Source organism: Zophobas morio, unplaced genomic scaffold (assembly GCF_036711695.1).
Source record: "Zophobas morio isolate AGI-343-1 ecotype UQ-CSIRO unplaced genomic scaffold, CSIRO_AGI_Zmor_V1 ptg000031l, whole genome shotgun sequence".
Taxonomy (NCBI): domain Eukaryota; kingdom Metazoa; phylum Arthropoda; class Insecta; order Coleoptera; family Tenebrionidae; genus Zophobas; species Zophobas morio.
Window position 1 is genome coordinate 1,615,287 of NW_026972136.1, and position 19,812 is coordinate 1,635,098.

At 32.6% G+C, this 19,812-nt stretch overlaps 1 protein-coding gene across 9 annotated transcripts in view; it reads right to left on the bottom strand.

The window, feature by feature from the left end:
• Positions 1-19,812, bottom strand: part of LOC135139483 (kazrin) — a 243,212-nt gene that overhangs the window by 19,802 nt on the left and 203,598 nt on the right. For all 9 annotated transcript variants that reach the window (XM_064069731.1, XM_064069732.1, XM_064069733.1 and 6 more), the window contains 6 exons: positions 16,290-16,409; positions 9,785-10,340; positions 9,453-9,734; positions 9,278-9,405; positions 2,881-3,060; positions 2,491-2,830 (listed from right to left, as the gene is read on the bottom strand). In XM_064069731.1, coding sequence (XP_063925801.1) covers positions 2,491-2,830; positions 2,881-3,060; positions 9,278-9,405; positions 9,453-9,734; positions 9,785-10,340; positions 16,290-16,328 — 1,525 coding nt within the window. In that variant the 5' untranslated portion in view covers positions 16,329-16,409. The remainder of the gene's footprint in view (positions 1-2,490; positions 2,831-2,880; positions 3,061-9,277; positions 9,406-9,452; positions 9,735-9,784; positions 10,341-16,289; positions 16,410-19,812) is intronic.

A 19,812-nucleotide genomic window follows, 5' to 3' on the forward strand; every position in this document is an offset into this window, starting at 1 on the left:
CGGAATCCATCAAGTTGTCGTCGTCCGACTAACTGAGTTATGAAAACCGATAAAACACAAAACTTGAGGCGTGATAAATAGAGAGCGGATTTATAAGCACAAAAAAATTAAGAATAAGCGCTTAAATAAGCACAACGTTTTCAATAAAAAAGTTTTATTTTAAGCAAAAAACACTTCTTAGAACTTTGGATAAAATATTTTTACAATAATCCTAGACTTTATATTTTACACACGTATTTCAGTTTTCTTTAAAACAATTTATAATTGTAATATGTTCCAAGTTGTCCACTGTAAAATTTTTTCGCCGATCATTTAAAATGTGTTTAAAATTGGAGAATGTGCGTTCAACATCCACACTCGTTATTGGCGCAAATTTGAATTTTGCAACTAATGTTGAATCTAACTCCAAATTTTCCACCTTCTGGCCTTGTAAAACACGAGCAACGTCGGAAAGAACACCGAAACCTGCATTTTTATTTAACACTTCGTCAAGTTTTTGAGATACTCTAGTACCAATATCACCCCTTACTGCGTTTGCTTGTTGTTTAAATTCTTTCACTAAGGTTATGGCATCTACCAACAACATGTTGGGTTTTTTTAACTTTTCTATTACCTCACATACGAATTGATAATTGCTTCTTAGAAAAGCTAGATCTTGTCGCAAATCTTTGTTTTCCAAAATATTTATGCAATCTTTAATCGATTGAGAAGAATCTTGGCTAAACTCCGTAACTATTTCCTCAAATTCTTTGATATATTTGTCATAATAAAATGTGGCCTGTAACCATGTTCCCCACCTCGTTATAATCGGCTCTGGAGGCAATGGTATGTTTGGAAATTTTTCCTTAAAATGTTGCACTTAGTGGGGCTTTAACAAAAATCTTTTTACCATTTGCCACTAATTTATTAACAGTAGGAAACTGCAAACGTATTCCTTCAGCCACTCTGTTTAAACCGTGGACAATGCAAGTAGAGTGAATTAAATTGGGGTACAATATTTTTAGATTATTCCCTGCTTTCAACATATAACGAACTGCATCCGAGATCATCAATAAAATTTTATTGGCAAAAATAGTGACGTAAGACTGTCATTTACAAATCTGGTAATCGTATTGCCATTTGTTTTATCTAACATTTTCAAACTTACTACATACCCTCGACTAGGGAAATTTTCATTTAAGATTCCAACAATTAAACTTGCCATGTATCTTCCACAACTATCGGTTGTTTCATCGACAGCGAACCATAAATAATTATCTCCAATGCGATGTTTAATTTCGTTGTAAACTTGCTGAAACACTGGGCCTACATAATTTTTTCGGAGAGTACTTTCAACCGGAATATGTCGATTGCAGTGTTTTTCAAGGAATTCTTGAAGAGGGCCTTTCTCCAATTTTTTTAAAGGTATATTGGACTGGATCATCATTTTACATAAATCGAAATTAAACTGAAACTGCTCATCTTTTGTGAGTGTAGATCCAACAGATGGTCTGCTGTTTAATTTTAGGAACTTCAAACATTTTCGTCCTTTCTACATAAAGAGTCGTTCTGACATGTTGCGTCACGTTATATTTTTTATCACTTAGAATCTAAAACAACGTACATATACAGGATTAACAAAGGAAAATAGATAAAAAAAAATTAGTGGGTTTACGGTTTCCACACAAGCTCTGCAGAATATTTTGTTGTTTTCTAATTTTAATTCTGGAAAATCCTTTATCGACTCATCCGGCGTCGATTTTATTTTCGGCATTCTTTTAAAATACTAGTAATATTACCAAAAAGAACTCAACATGTAACAAGGGAGAACCACGTATAACACTGTACTACGACAGATGCGATAGACTGATGGTTGTGAAATAAACGGTTCATTTACTTAAAAGTTTCCATCAGAAAAATTTTAAGGTAGGTAGTTGGGTACAATAATGCTTTTTTCTAGAAAATCTTCAACGGTTTTGCCGCAAAATGCCGAAAAAGAACATCTGGTTAAAAGCTTTAATTCATTATCAACGAAAGCAAGGATTTAAAGTCATAAAATCTATGGAGTATTTTTCCAATCCTATAATAAAATTTTATTACCCAAACGACCGGAACCTATTCACAGAAAGGGTCTTGAGTAAGTGTACTTCAATGGTCAAGTCCAGGTAAAATGCATACGATACGATACGGCTAACTAACAAGTATTTGTCATCTCGACAAGGCCGGCATTTGAACAAAATATGCATTAAAACTCGTATTCGTCGAAAAAAGCATTAAATAAGCATAAAAAAAAAGTGTCAAATGACTCCAAATTGTATTATAGTTACAGATATAAAAAAGTTTTGAAGTGCTTACATTTTTCACAAAAGCATTAAACCTAGAAATCCGCTCTCTAGTGATAAATATTTCGGAAAAGCTTGTCATTGTAGGTTTAGGATGACAGTCATCCGACTTGAGATATAGACTTCTGGGTTTCAAACTCCGGCTAAAAAATCTAAATCATGGACGTACTTTGGTACATGTGCGGCGGCGGCACCGAAGACACGATCGACACCGTGTCCACCTCCGCGTTGCTCCCCTCCACGGTGATGGTCGGAGTCCCGTCCGTGGTGGAGTCCGACAAGTTCCCGGCCACTGAAGTAGCCCCACTCTCCCGGTCCGAGCTGACCCGGACTCCGGAGTCCGCGCTGCAACTACCTCTATCCCCCGGAAGCAGCCCCAGCCCGTGGTGGCCCGACAGCAGCCCCCCGGAGCCCGGAGTCAGAGCTCCCCCGTTGATGCTGTGGCGCGGCAACGAGGCCAAAGATTCCTGGTCCGACAGACATCCACTCGAAGCCAGCTGTCGTCTCGCCTAAACATTAATCATTGAGAATCCCGAAATTCCTGGTCGGGAACACTCACATCTTGCAACTGTTCCTGCGCCTGCTGGAGCTGTAACTCTTTGGCGTTAAGTTGGGCCGCCAAAGATAAACTGCGTTCGGCTTCATCTCGAGCGTGCCGCAATAAACTCCAGCGCTCCCGTTCGCGTTCCTCGCGTTCCGTGGAAAGTTGCTGGAGGGAAGTTTCGTTCTCCCTAACCCGCTGAAACAAATTAGCTAGGTAGATGGGAAAACACAAGGGGGAGGGGGCGGGAGGGAGTCGCTAATCGGGGGCGGTTAGTCGGGCTGTTAACCTACGACACCTTCGGGTATAGTCGGGGAAGTTTAAAGTGGCAGAACAGGATTGCCGAAAAAATGTAACTTTTGAGGAGGATAGTGACGAAGATTTCCGAAAGTTGGATGCATTGGAGTGACATATGGAAAGTATATAAAGAAATTTTGAATTTTTCGAAAAGTACCAATACGATAACAAGTTCCCAGATGGCTTTTGATCTTAAAACAGCTGTTAGTTTATTATCTGTTATAAATTATGATGGGTAATCAGTTAGTGTAAAACTTAGACTTAAATCGAACGATTTTTGTTTTCTGATAACCTCTATAAAGTAAAAAGTTCCTCAATATTTCTCCAGTTTTTAGATTTGTAATTTTTTCGAGTTTGAACTTTAGACTGCCCAGTTTTCCAATTTTTCCACTTTTACATTTTAACATTTTTAGATTTTAGGAGTATAATTTTTCGATTAAGTATTCTCTGGAGTTGTCAGTTCTTAATTTTTTGTATTCTTTATTTTTCAAATTATTCGATTTTTCAATATAATTCTGTTTTTCAATTTTGATTTTTAAATTTTTCTTGACTCCATTTCCGATTTAAAATTTCTCGAGATTTCAAGCAGATTTCGAGTTGCAGTTTTTCGTTTCGTTTTAGTTTTTTTATTTCTACAATTTTTCGATTTGTAACTCTTCGAGTTTTCGTTCCTAACTTTTTCACATTTTCGATTTGCAATATTTTGTTTTAGTTTTTATTTATTTTTTTATTTTTATTTTTTCAATTATTTATTTATTTCGATTTGCAAATTTTCAATTTTTCATCTTTCTTGATTCCTCCATTTTTAGATATTGCAATTTTTCCATGTCAAATTTTTCGAGATTTCAACTTTTATCGTTTCAATTTTTCTACTCTTTTTTCATTTCTTCAAATTTTATATTTGCAACCATTCTTAAGTTTATTAGTTTTTCGATTTTACAACTTTCGGATGTTTCAATTTTTAGATTTTTCAATTTTTGGAATTACAATTTTTCATTTCGTTTTTTTATTTTCTTTATTTTTCATTTTCTCAATCCATCGATTTTATAAATTTTAGTTTTTTCAATTTTTCGTTTATTTAGTTTTTCGATTTGCGAATTTTCAATTTTCCATTTTTCTTGATTCCTCCATTTTTAGATATTGCCATTTTTCAATTTTTCGACTTTAAATTTTTCATTTCTTCAAATTTTCGATTTGCAGTTTTTCGTTCCGGTTTATTATTTTCTTTGTTTCTTCAATTTTTCAATTTGCAATTTTTCGTTTCGGTTTTTGTTTCCTTTATTTTTCAAATTATTCGATTTTTCAATATAATTTTGTTTTTCAATTTTAATTTTTTAATTTTTCTTGACTCCATTTTCGATTTAAAATTTCTCGAGATTTCAAGCAGAGATTTCGAGTTGCAGTTTTTCGTCTCGGTTTATTTTCTTTATTTCTTAAATTTTTCGATTTGTAACTCTTCGAGATTTCGTTCTTAAATTTTTCACTTTTTCAATTTGCAATTTTTTGATTTAGTTTTTATTTATTTTTTAATGTTTATATTCTCAATTATTTATTCATTTCGATTCGCGAATTTTCAGTTTTTCATTTTTCTTGATTCCTCCATTTTTAGATATTGCAATTTTTCGATTTCAAATTTTCCGCGATTTTACTTTTAATTTTTCAATTTTTCGACTCTTTAATTTTTCATTTCTTCAAATTTTCGATTTGTAACTATTCTTAAGTTGATTAGTTTTCAGATTTTCCACCTTTCGGATGTTTCAATTTTTAGATTTTTCAATTTTTGGAATCACAATTTTTCATTTCGTTTTTCTATTTTCTTTATTTTTCAATTTTTCAATCCATCGATTTTATAAATTTTAGTTTTTTCAATTTTTCGTTTATTTAGTTTTTCGATTTGCGAATTTTCAATTTTCCATTTTTCTTCATTCCTCCATTTTTAGATATTGCCATTTTTCAATTTTTCGACTTTAAATTTTTCATTTCTTCAAATTTTCGATTTGCAGTTTTTCATTCCGGTTTATTATTTTCTTTATTTCTTCAAGTTTTCGGTTTGCAACTTTTCGAGTTTCCACTCTTTAATTTTTTAGTTTTTCGATTTTCCAGTTTTCGTTTCAGATTTTACATTTTGCAATTTTTCGATTTGCACTTTGACGAATTTTTCAGTTTTCAATGTTTCATTTGTTCAATTTGTCGATTTTATGATTTTTTCTTCTTTTCATGTGAATGTTTTCAATTTATAGATTTGCAATGTCGCGGTTTTCTTTTTTTTTACTGTTTAAATTTTAGATTTTTTAATGTTTCATTATTTCAATTTTAGATTTTTCAATTTTATGATTTTTCAATTTTTCGTTTCTTCAATTTTTGGTTTGCAATTTTTCTAGTTTCCGTTTTAAATATGTAATAATAATTCTATAAATTTTTCCCTTTTTCAATTTGAATATTTTACAATTTTTCCATTTTTCAATTATTGAATTTTAAAACTATTTCATTTTTTCCATTTTCAATTTTTCGATTCATTAATTTTTTTCGCTTTTTAAGTTTTTCAATTTTTAGTTTTTCTATTTTTCGCTCTTCAGTTCTTCGATTTGCAATTTTTCGATTTGCAATTTTTCCACTTTTCATTGTTTTTTTGTTTCTTCAAATTCAAGATAAACTTTTCGCAAATTCATTCTTAATTTTTTCAGTTTTTCGATTTTCCACCTTTAGGATGTTTCGATTTTTAGATTTCGCGACTTTCCGATTTGAAGTTTCACGGGTTTTCAATTTTTCGAATTTAAATTTTTCATTTTATCAATTTTCCAATTTGCAATTTTTCGTTTTCTGTTTTTTATTTTCTTTATTTTTTCAATTCTCCGGTTTTTCAATTTTCTGATGTTATAATTTTTCAATTTTTGGATTTTTTAATTTTTCAACGTGTACTTCGAGGTTTTCAATTTTTCAAATTGTCAAATTTTAGATTTTTTAATTTTTCGTTTCTCAGTTTTGGATTTAGAATTTTTCTGTTTCGTTTTAAATATGTAATAATTAAAAAAAAAAACACTTTTTCACTTTTACGATTTTAGAATGTTCCCATTTTTCAATTTGCGGTTGAAGGAGTTTTCAATTTTTCGACTTTTAAATTTTTAATTTCTTCGGTTTTTCGATTTTCGATTTTTCGTTTTGGTTTTTCGTTTTTATTTTTTCAATTGTTCGATTGTTCAATGTATCGATATTATAATTTTTTTTTTTTGAAATTTAATTTTTTCAATTTTTCGTTCTTCAGTTTTTCGATTTGCGATTTTTCAGTTTAGTAGTTTTTCAATTTTGTTATTATTTATTTTCTTTAGTTTTACAATTTTTCGGTTTTTCAGTATTCCAATTTTAGCATGTTCTGTTTTTTCAATTTCAATTTTTTCAATATTTTTAATTTTTCAATCGTTCGGATTTTTCTGATTTTATAATTTTTCTTTTTTTTAATGAGAAATTTTTCAATTTTTAGATTTTTCAATTTTTCAATGTGCAGTTTTGCCGTTCAATTTTTTTTATTCTTCAACTTTTAGATTTTTTAATTTTTCGTTTTTTCAATCTTTGATTTGCATTTTTTCTACTTTTCGTTTTAAATATGTAATAATTTAAAAAAGTTTTTACCTTTTCAATTTTACGATTTTCAAATTTTCCCATTTTGTAATTATTGGATTTTAAAACTACTGTATTCTCGGTTTTTGTCTTTCAATGTTTGTATTTTCCGTTCTTCAGTTCTTCGATTTTCCAATTTTTCGATTTTGCAGTTTTATCATTTTTTGTTTTTTCAGTTTAAAATTTTTTCAATTTTTCATTTCTTCAATTTTTCGATTTGCAATTTTCCAAATTCTCATTTTTTTTGTTTCTTCAAATTTACAATAAACTCTTCGAATTTTCATTCTTAAATATTTCAGTTTTTAGATTTTCCACCTTTTGGATGTTACAATTTTCAATTTTTCAATTTGTAATTTTTCGTTTTCTGTTTTTATTTTCTTTATTTTTTCAATTTTCCGGATTTTCAATGTTAATTTCTCAACGTGCAACTTTGAGGTTTTCAATTTTTCAAATTGTCAAATTTTAGATTTTTTAATTTTTCACTTCTCAGTTTGTGATTAGGAATTTTTCTATATTTAGTTTTAAATATGTAATAAAAAAAAACACTTTTTCGCTTTTACAATTTTAGAATTTTTCCATTTTTCAATTTGCGGTTTCACGAGTTTTCGATTTTTCGATTTTAAATTTTTAATTTCTTCGGTTTTTTATTTTTATTTTTTCAATTGGTCGATTTTTCAATATTCCAATTTTATCATTTTCTGTTTTTTCAATTTGGATTTTTTCTATTCTTTTATTTTTATAATCGTTCGGATTTTCAGTGTTCTGATTTTATAATTCTTCTCTGTTTTCAATGAGAAAATTTTCAATTTTTCGAGTTTCCAACTTTTAGATTTTTTAATTTTTCGTTTTTTCAGTTCTAGATTTTTCAGTTTCATGATTTTTCAATTTTTCGTTTCTTCAGTCTATGTTTCGAATTTTTCTAGTTTTTGTTTTAAATATGTAATAATTTAAAAAAGTTTTCACCTTTCCGATTTTCCGATTTTATGATTTTCGAATTTTCGCATTTTTTAATTACTGGATTTTAAAACTACTTGATTTATTCGATTTTTAAGTTTCTCGATTTTTAGTTTTTCAATGTTTGTATTTTTCGTTCTTCAGTGCTTCAATTTTCCACTTTTTCGATTTTGCAGTTTTATCATTTTTTGTTTTTTGAATTTCAAATTTTTTCAACTTTTCATTTCTTCAATTTTTCGATTTACAATTTTTCAACTTTTCATTATACATTATTTGTTACTACAAGTTTACGATATACAACTCTTCGAGTTTTCATTCTTAAATTTTTCAGTTTTTTGATTTTCCAACTTTTGGGTGTTTCCTCTTTTAGATTTTGCAGTTTTTCGATTTGCGATTTCAGCAGATTTCAATTTTTTTTTTCGATTTGCAATTTTTGGTTTCGATTTTTTATTTTCTTTAATTTTTCAATCCTTTTCAATTTTCAACATTCTGATTTTATGATTTTCCTTTTTTTTTTAGTATAAAATTCTTCAATTTTGGATTTTTCAATTTTTCAATGTGCAACTTTGAGACTTTCAATTTTTTGATTTTCCACTTTTTCGATTTGGCAGTTTTTAGTTTTTTTTTAATCTTTCTTTTGCCAATTTTTCGAATTTCAACTTCGAATCAAAAAAGTGTAAAAACGGCAAAATTGCAAAATTGAAAAATCAAAAATTAAAAACCGAAAAAAATAAAATTAGAACTTTAAAATTCTAAAAATTAGAAATCAAGAACTTGAAAAATTAAAGAAACGAGAAATTGAAAAATCGAAAAATAAAAAATTGAACAACTTAAAAATCAAAAAAGTGCCAAATCGAAAAACCGAAATGCATACATACACTAAAATCAAAATATTGAAAATTAAAGAAATCAGGAAATCGGATAATCGGAAATCCAAAAATTGCAAAATATAAAAATTTAAAAATCGGAAAATCAAGGAAATGAAAAATCAAAGATTAACAATTTGAAAAATTGAATAAACGAAAAAGCATAAAATTGAAAGAAACAATAAAAAATAAATGAAAAAAAATCGGTAAAATGAAAGATAAAAATCCAAAACTTGAAAAACTGAAGCAACACAAAATTGAGAATTCGAAAAATTAAAGATTGGAAAACTGAAATATTGAAAAACTGATAAAGAAGAAAAAAGTCATCAAGTTGGCTTTGAATATTTACATTACGACAACAAAAATCCAAAATTGAATTAAATTAGGAAGCAATAAATCCTAAATTAATTCTCAAAAGTTTTAAGAAACATAACTTAGAAAAGAGTGGAAATTGACCCATTGTATAATTTGAACGATTATTTAAAACAACTAAAATTTAGATTCAAATTATAAAAATGTTAATCCTATAGTTCATCCTCAAGTGACCTAAAAACAAATAAGAGACGAGAAAAACCAAAGAAAAAATATTGACAGTCCCCTTCGAAATTTAACCGGAACCGATCTATCGCAACCTCAATTCCTAGACTTTCCAGATAACACCTCCGACCCTCTCCAGCACTTACTTGTTCGTAGTTCCGGATAAAGTCCCTCAGTTCCTTCTCCTTGTCCTCCAGCGTGGCGTAAAGCTGCTTCATCTGCCCCAGCAGATCGAATTTCTCCGCCTTCAATCGTCGCCTGTCGGATTTAAGAGCTGCAAAGAGCGATTAAAGTGCACCTCACAACTCCGGCGGAACTCACTGATTAGCGCCTCCTTGGCTAGCTGCAGCTCCATTTCGAGCACATTCGCCTTGCTGTCCCCGTTGCCCTCCGTGGGAGTTTTCTTCTCGGCTAGAACGGAAGACGCCCCCGACACCACCAGCCGCCGCAGCCGCGTCACCTCCGCCTGGAGGCGCTCGTTCTCCAGACGCAGCCTCCGGATGGCCGACGCCGCCTTCGGGTAGCTGGAGGGCGACGGCAGCAGCATGCTGGCCTCGTCGCGGGTCCCGTCGGAGCTCCTGGGGGAGCGCGGAGAAGACGAGTCTGGAAGAACGCGCGATAATTTGGGGGGACTTCAGGGGGGTTGGAGTTACCGATTTCCGGCTGGGTGCTGCACCCGGGCTTGGGCGACTCCTGGCGATCCGCGCCCTGGGTCTCGGGTGAGGAGCGGTCCTTGGCCGGGCTGGCGCTCTCCTCCACCGTCATGGTATCCTTCTTATCGTTCGTTGTTTCGCTGGTTGTTGGCCCCTCACATTTCACCGGGTTGGATTTGGTCTTTTTGACGTCCTTTTTGCCTTTGACGTCGTCGCTGGACTCTACCGAGCTAGTGTTACATAGGGATTTGCTCCGACGGGACTCTATGGAACTCGGCCGGGACGATTTGTAAACGTCTTTTTTCAGTTCCGTTATACACTTAACATCTAAATCACAAGCGGCGGTTTCTTTTTCTTCGGCGCCAAGCAGAGGTTTCACGAAGTTTACGTCAGAGACCTGACCGATGGGGGAGCCGGAAGAGGAGTCGGTCAGTTTCAAGTCTTGGGAGGGACAAGCGGAGTTGGAGACGGGAGGAGGAATAGAACTAGGGTAGTCGGAGTCTATCCGAGCGGTTAAGTTGGCAGAGTGTTCCTCTACCATTCTGCGAAGCTTTGCCTGAAAAGTTAAACATGCACCGATTGTTAACTATATTTACTAGATATCTAACTTTATTAATTTAAAAATATACGTACAGGGTCGCTAAAAAGTATGGAAGCAGTCCATTTGTTCAGTTTTTCAGCTAATTTTAGTGTTTTATTGAAATATTTTTAAACATGGACATATAAGTTTGCTTTTCAGTACACACTGACAAATCGAGGACAGTATTTTCAAAGCGAAACTACAATTTTCTAATTAATAAATAATTTATCATTACATTGCCGTTTTATTTAAAAAAGTGTACGCATATGTTACAGTTCCGAATTCAGAAAAAAATCTTCTTTCCAAAAACTGCGAATCCGAAAGAATAAAAGAGAATATGAAAAACCGAGACTCTAGAGAAATCTGAGAAACTTCCAAAGATTAAAAAAATATATGAGAGTGACGAAAAAGAGGAGAGAATCCACCCAATTTCGAGAAGATCGTAGAGAATTAGATAGAATCGAGGGAATACGAAAGAATCCGACCAAGTTTTGAGAAGATTTAAGAGAATTCGAAAGAATCCGAGGGAATCCGGACAAATCCGAAAGAATATGAAAGAAGATATTTCGAAAGATCCGAGAGAATCCCCGAAAACTAAGAGTATTTACGAAAATCCGGAAGAATTCGAGAGAATCTAACAGAATCTTTCGAGAGAATCCGACGGTATCTAAAAAAATTCGGAAAGGATCCGGAAGAATACGACAGGATCCAAAAGTCCAAAAGAATCCACGAGAATATGAGAAAAAAAAGACGAAAGAATACGAGAAAATCCCAGAAAAACCGAGAGAAAACATGAGAAAACCCGAAAAAATTCCAGTGGATTCGAAAGAATTCTGAAGTATCCCAGAAATCTGATAGAATTCGAGAGAATCTGAAGGAATACGAAAAAATCCGAAAGAAGACAAGAGAATCTGAAAAAGTCGTAAAAGATTTGAAAGAATACGGCAGAATCCGACGATATTCCGAGACGATTGGATAGAATTCGGCAAAATCCGGCGAATTTAAGAAAACTGGAGTGAATTCGAGAGAATCCGGACTAATCCGACAGAATATGAGAGAACCCGAAAAAAATTCCAGCTGATTCGAAAGATCCAAGAGAATCCCAGAAAATCCATGAGTGTCCGGAACAATTCGAGAGAATCTAAGAGAATCCTAAAATAATTCGAGAGAATCCGACAGAATCTTAGAAAATTCGGAAAGAATTTGAAACAATACGACAGAATCCGACGATATTCCGAGAGAGAGGGGAAAGAATCTACGAGAATATGAGAAAAAAAGACGAAAGAATCCGAGAAAATCCACGAGAAAACGACAGAATCTGACCAAATTTTGAGAAGATTCAATAGAATCCGAGAGAAGACGAAACAAACTCAGAAAATCCAAGAAAATTCGAGAAGATCGTACAGACTTAGCAAGAGAGAGAATCCCAGAAAACTGGAAGTATTTAATTTAATTAATCTAAGAGAATCCTAAAATAATTCGAGAGAATCCGACAGAATCTGAGAAAGCTCGGAAAGAATTTGAAACAATACCACAGAATCCGACGATATTCCGAGAAGATCGGGGAAAGTCCAAAAGAATCCCCGAGAATATGAGAAAAAAAAACGGAAGAATTCAAGAAAATCCACGAGAAAACGAGAGAATCCGACCAAACTTTGAGAAGATTAAACAGAATCCAAGAGAATACGAAACAATCTCAGAAAATCCAAGAAAATTGGAGAGAATTTGAGAGAATCCTGACTAATCCGAAATAATATGAGAGACCCCGAAAAAAGTTCCAGCTGATTCGAAAGATCCAAGATAATCCCAGAAAATACCAGTGTTTACGAAAATCCGGAACAATTCGAAAGAATCCAAGAGAATCCTAAAATAATTCGAGAGAATCCGACAGAATTTGAGAAAATTCGGAAAGAATTTGAAACAATACCACAGAATCCGACGATATTCCGAGAGGATCGGGGAAAGTCCAAAAGAATCCACGAGAATATGAGAAAAAAAGACGAAAGAATCCGAAATAATCCACGAGAAAACGAGAGAATCTGACCAAATTTTGAGAAAATTCAATAGAATCCGAGAGAATACGAAACAATCTCGGAGAATCCAAGAAAATTGGAGAGAATTCGAGAGAATCCTGACTAATCCGAAATAATATGAGAGACCCCGAAAAAAATTCCAGCTGCTTCGAAAGATCCAAGAGAATCCCAGAAAATACCAGAGTGTTTACGAAAATCCGGAACAATTCGAGAAAATCTAAGAGAATCCTAAAATAATTCGACAGAAGCCGACAGAATATGAGAAAATTCGGAAAGAATTTGAAACAATACGACAGAATCCGACGATATTCCGAGAGGATCGGGGAAAGTCCAAAAGAATCCACGAAAATATGAGAAAAATAGACGAAAGAATCCAAAAAAATCCACGAGAAAACGAGAGAATCCGACCAAATTTTGAAAAGATTCAATAGAATCCGAGAGAATACGAAACAATCTCAGAGAATCCAAGAAAATTGGAGAGAATTCCGGAGAATCCGGACAAATCGGAAAGAATATGCAGCGACCAGAAAAAATTTCATCTGATTCGAAAGATCCGAGAGAATCCCAGAAAACTGAATGTATTTATGAGAATCTGGAACAATTCGAGAGAATCTAAAACAATCCTAAAATAATTCAAGAGAATCCAACAGAATCTGAGAAAATTCGGAAAGAATCTGAAACAATACGACAGAATCAGACAATATTTCGAGAAGATCGTACATACTTAGAAAGAATCCCACCAAATTTTGATTCACGAGAATCTGAGAGAAAATGAAAAAATCGAGGAGACTTAACATCCTGAGAAATTCCAAGGGAAATGAACATGATAGAATCCGAAAAAATTCCAGCGGCTTCGAAAGAATCCGAATGAATCTAAGAGAATCCTGAAATAATCCGAAAGAATTCGACAGAATCTGTAAGAATACGAAAACATCCGGGAGCGTACGAAACAAGTTGAAAGAATCCAAGAAAATTCTAGAGAATTCAAGAACATCTGGACATATCTGAAAGTATATGAGAGAATCCGGGAGGAATTCCAGCGGATTTGAAAGAACCCGAGAAAGGACGAGAGAATAATCCGACCAAATTTGGAGAGATTCGCACCGAATTCCAAAAAAATAAAAATAAAACAGATAATAGAAAAGAATTCGAGCGAATTTAAGAGAATCCTAAAGTAATTCGACAGAATCTGGAAAAATTCGGCAAAGAATCCGAAAAAAATAGACAAAATCCTACGATATTCCACGATATTCCAAGAGGATCGGGGAGAGTCCAAAAGAATCCACGACAATGCGAGAAAATCCGAAAAAAATGCAATATTCGATGGAAATATGAAAGAATAATCCGACCAAATTTTGTAAAGTATCAAGGCAACCGAGAAGAATCTGAAGGAATCTAAGACAATACTAAAAAATTAGAGGAACTGTAAAAAATACGAGAAAATAGACTTCAGGAGAATATGAAACAATCTGAGAGAATGCCAAAACTGCGAGAGAATTCGAGAGAATCTGGACAAAGCCGAAAGATTATGAACAAACCGGAAAAATTTCCAGCTGAAAATTCGGAAGAATTCGAGAGAATTTAAGAGAATCCTAAAATAATTCGAGAGAATCCGACAGAATCTGAAAAAAATTTTAACGAGTCCGAAAGAATACAACAGAATCCAACGATATTCCGAGAGGATTGGGGAGAGTTCAAAAGAATCCACCCAAGTTTCGAGAAGATTTGAGAGAATCCAGAAGAATCCGGAAAAATCTGAGATAATACGAAAAAATCCGTGAGACTGTAAAAAATTCGAGAAGATACGAAAGTCTTCAAGGGAATACGAAACAATTGGAGCGAATCCAAAAAAATGCGAGAGAATTCGGAAAAATCTGGACAAATCCGAAATTCCAGCTGATTCGAAAGATCCGAGCGAATCCCAGAAAATCCAAGAATATTTACGAGAATCCGGAAGAATTCGAGAGAATCTAACAGAATCCTAAAATAATTCGAGAGAATACAACAGAATCCGAAAAATTTCGGAAAGAATCCGAAAGAATACGACAGAATCCGACGATATTTCGTAAGGATCGGGGAGAGTTCAAAACAATCCACGAGAATATGAGAAGATCATACAAAATTAGAAAGAATCCGACTAAATTTTGAGAAGATTCAAGCGAATCCCGAAGAATTTGAAAGTATCTGAAAAACACGAAACAATCTGAGAGAATCAAAGAAAACTGGAGAGAATTCCAGAGAATCCAGACAAATCCGAGAGAAAGTGAGAGAACCCGAAAAAATCCGAGGGTATTCCAGACAGTCCAGTCCGAGAGGATTCACGAGAATGTCGTAGAATCCGAAAAATCTGAATGAATATAAGGGAATCCTGAAAAATGTAAGTCGAGAGAATCCGACAGAATCTAAAGGATCCAAAAACATCCTAAATAATCCATAAAATACGAGAATATACGAAAATTCGAAAAAATCCGAGAAAGGGCGAGGAAATCTGATAAAATAACAGAGAAAATGAAAGAAGTTTGAGATACTGCTAGAGAGTTCAATAAAATCCAAAAAATTCCGAGACTCCAAAAATAGGATACAAAAAGAAAAAATAAGAGCATACGAAAAAATCCGAGATCCGACAGAATACGAAAAGAAAGCCATAGAATACAGGAGAATCCTCCCAAATTTCGAGAAGATTGTAGAGAATTAGAAAGAATCGGAGGATATGAAAGAATCCGACCAGTTTTGAGAAGATTTAAGAGTCCGGAAGAATCCGAAAGAACCTGAGAGAATACGAAAAAAATCGAGAGAATCCCAAAGACTACAAAAATACAAGAAAATATGAAAATCTATAAGTGAATACGAAACAATCTGAGAAGATCAAAAAAAAATCGAGCGTATTCAAGAGAATTCGACAGAATCTGAAAAAATCCGAAAAGAATCCGAAAGAATGCGACAGAATCCGACTATATTCCGAGAGGATAGAGAAGAGTCCAAAAGAATGCACAAGATTACGAGAATGTCCGAAAAAATCCAAGATCCTGCAAAATACGAAAAGAATACCAAAGAATCCAACCAAAATTTCGAGAAGACAGTTGAGGAAGAATCCGGCCAAATTTTGAGAAGATTCAAGAGAATCCGGCAGAATCCGAAAGAATCTGAAAGAAAACCAAAAAATCGAGAAAAGGCGACACAATCTTACAGAATCCAAGAAAATTCGAGAGAATTCGAGAGAACCCAGCCAAATCCAAAAGAACATAAGTGAGCCGGAAAAAATTCCAGCGGATTCGAAAAAATCCCAGGTTTGCCAGAAAGTTCGCGAGGATTCACGAGAATCTGGTAGAATTCGATAGAATTCGACAGAACCTAAGGAATACGAAAAAAATCCGACAGAATACAAGAGAATCTGAAAAATATCCAAAAGGATTTAAAAGAATACAGCAGAATCCGACGATATTCGCAGAAAATGTTCAATGTAAAATAGGTGAAAAAGTTTTTCAGAAATTTTAGACAGTTTGTGAAAATCGGGAATTATGAACCCCACATCGCCACCACAGCGCACTCTATTAAAATAATTAATTCTATATTTATGCACGCCTCACTTCCCCTATCACTACCCATCAACACATAATCGAAAACCAATACCGCCCGAATTACCGCCGCCTCCCGCCATCCGTAAAATTAAAATTACGCCTAAAACATCCCCGTTTCGCACCTGCAGCCCATTCCACAGTTACACAGAAAAATGGCAACCATCTTCCTGCCTGCCTTCTTTCCTTAATAATGGATGGAGCCGAAGAACTATGGGCGTCAGGGGAAATGAATGCGGTTATGAACGGTGCGAAATGATGACATTAACAATAAAGAATGGTGTTTTAAGTGGTGTGGGATGTAATTTTCATTGTACCTGAGCGTCTACGAATAGACGTCGCATCAGCAGCGCCATGGCGGCGTGGCGGCGAGCGCTGCGTCCAAGCCCCCCTCCATATTTGGCCCCCAGTGGTACATTTCAGTCGGGCCTACGATCCTGCAACAAAAAGGGCTACGTGAAAATTCTGACGATGGGGGTTGAATTAGTGGAGTTAGGGGTGCATACAATACTACTGGATCAGGGGTTGTATGTACAGTAAGTATGTAAAAATCTACGCAAGGAAGAAAGAGAGCGAAGGGTTTTTAATATAATATAACTTATAATTTACCGTAGTCGAAATGTAATAATGCGGTGGCAAAAAATTCGGATGAATTTAATAAGGCGGTGGCTCTTATTTCCACCACCGGGGTCGCCAATATTAATAAAATTTTGCAATGTTTACGCTTGGCGAAAATCTCATCCAGGCGAATTACAGTTGCTTGACTAGACAGGTTTGGAATAAAATTACAAACATTTGTTATTAAAATGCTACGAAAATATAAAAATAATCACGACCCCTACTGTTATCTTATTGAAACTCCGCACTCCAACCAGTTCCGTCCTATTCAAACATCATCAATAATGGATATTGCAACAATCAGGTTCGGAGATCTTTTGAGGGTCAAACTTTGAAGGAAATATGTCAAAATTTCTCAACTAAAATAACTTGGTTGGGAAGATTTTTTCTTTGTCAAAACCGCGAATGTAAAAAAAACAGTCTAAAGAATTTAGTCAGGTCAGGTAAGGCAAAGTCAAGTCTGGTCAGGTCACCTGATTTATTTTTACCATTTTTATTGATTTTTTAATCAAAAATCAATCAACAAAGTTAACTGAACCATTTTTTTTTCAACAACTTTTATAAAAAAATCTCCCTATAAAGTAATTAAAAAAGGATGATTATTACAATAAAACAAATCTGAGTAGCCCCACCGAATTAATTTAAAAGAGAAAATTAAGAATCCGAGCGCAACGAGCACGTTTCGGTGTTTTAACTTTCGAATTCTCAGTTTTTCGAGATTTTAGTTTGGGGACTTTTCAGTTTACTACTATTTATTATTCAATTTTTGGATTTTACAATTTCTCAATTTTTCAGTTTTTCTCTTCAATTTTACGATTTTTAAATATTTCGATTTTTCAATTTTTGACTTTTATAAACTCTTTATTTGTCGATTTTTCAATTAATTGATTTTTCATGTTTTTTGGTTTTTCAATTTTTTTATTTTTTCAGATTTCGGTTTTTCAACTTCACTTTTCTGATTTTTCGATTTCTCAATTTTTTAATTTCTCAGTTTTTGAAAATTTCAGTTTTGGGATTTTTCAGTTTTCGATTCGTCAGTTTTTCTTTCATTTTTCAGTTTTTCGATATTTCAGTTTTGGTATTTTTCAATATTTCTATTCTTCGACTTTTGCATTTTTGACTTCTAGATTTTTCGATGTGTCGACTTTTTACTTTTTCGATTTTTATATTTTAGACTTCTCAATTTTTTGGTATTTTAATTTTTCATATTTAAAATTTTAGATTTTTCGAGTTTTCATTTCAGCTCTTCCATATTTCAATTTTTCAAATGTTTCGATTTCTTAATTTTTCGACTTCCCGGTTTTAGATTTTCTGTTTTTCAATTGTCGTTTTTTCAATTCTTCGATGTTTAAATTTTACATTTTTCAGTTTTTTGATATTTTAATTTTTCAATATTTAAAATTTTAGATTTTTCGATTTCTCGATTTTTCATTTCGGTTCTTCGATATTTCAGTTTTTCAAGTTTTCGAATTTTTCAAATGTTTTGATTTCTTAAGCTGTCGATTTTTCGACTTCCCGGTTTTAGATTTTCTGTTTTTCAATCGTCGTTTTTTCAAATTTTTTATTTTTCAAATTTGACATTTATAAACTGTCAATTTTTCAAGTTTTCAGGGTTTCAATATTCCTGCTCTTCAATTCTTTAATTTTTCGATTTTTCAGGTTTTTGATTTTTCATTTTTTAGTTTTTTTAAGGCTTCAAGCTTTCGACTTCACTTTTTGGATTGCTCAGTTTTTCGACTCTTAGGTTCTCAGTTTTTGGATATTTCAGTTTTCGGATTTTTCAGGTTTTCCATTTTTCAGTTTTTCTTTCATTTTTCAGTTCGATATTTCAATTTTGGGATTTTTCAATATTTCGATTCTTCGACTTTTCGATTTTTGGCTTCTGGAGTTTTCGATGTGTCGGTTTTTTTTCTTTTTCGATTACTTAATCTTTCGATTTTTCGACTTCCCGGTTTTAGATTTTCTGTTTACAATTGTCGTTTTAAATTTTTCGATTTTTTAATGTTTTGATTTCCCGATTTACTTTCCCATTTTTAGTTTTTCTTCCATTTTTCAGTCTTTCGATATTTCAGTATTGGGATTTTTCAATATTTCGATTCTTCGACTTTTCGATTTTTGACTCCTGGATTTTTCGATGTGGCGATTTTTTTATTTTTAAAATTTTAGATTTTTCGATTTTTCATTTCAGTTCTTCGATATTTCAATTTTTCAAGTTTTCGAATTTTTCAAATGTTTCGATTTCTTAATCTTTTGATTTTTCGACTTCCCAGTTTTAGATTTTCTGTTTTGCAATTGTCATTTTGTCAAATTTTCGATTTTTTAATTTTTCAAATTTGATTTCTATAAATTCTCAATTTTTCGATTTTTCAATAAATCCATGTTTTGATTTTCCCATTTCTTGACCTTCGAGTGTTTCGATTTTTTTGTTCTTCAATTCTCTAATTTTTCAGGTTCTTGATTTTTAATTTTTCGATTTTTTGAGGTTTCTATTTTTCGACTTCATTTTTTTGATTTTTTGATTTTTCAGTCTATAGATATTTCAGTTTTAGGATTTTTCAATATTTCAATTCTTCGGCTTTTCTATTTTTGACTTCTGGATTTTTCGATGTGTCAACCTTTTTACTTTTTCGATTTTTCAATTTTTGGAATTTTAAATTTTAGATATTTCAATATTTCGATTTTTCAATTTTTCGATTAAAAAAATTGAAAAATTCAAGCCAAATAGTGAAATACTCCAAAATTGAAATATCGAAAATCAGAAGCATCAAAAAATCGAAAAATTGAAAAACAGATTTACTTTTTTGTTTTTTCATTTTTTGGATTTTTTAATTTTAAATTTTCTAATTTTTCAATTTTTGGGCCTTTGACTTTCTGGTTGTTCTATATTTCGATTCGGTTTTTCGATTTCTCGATTTTTTACCTTTTTGATTTTTCAATATTTAAATTTTTCAATTTTTCGATTATTCAATTTTTTGAATAAAAAAAAAAAAATGGAAAAATTGAAGCCAAATGCTGAAAAGTCCCAAAATTGAAATATCGAAATCTAAAACATCAAAAATTCGAAAAATTGAAAAATTGAAAAATTGAAAACTCAAAAAATGAAAAATCGATTTACTTTGTCGATTTTCAACTTTTATATTTTTTAGCTTTTCGATTTTCGACTTCGACTTTTTGATTTTTCGTGTTTTCAATTTTCTTCCATTCTTCAATTTTCGAGTCTTG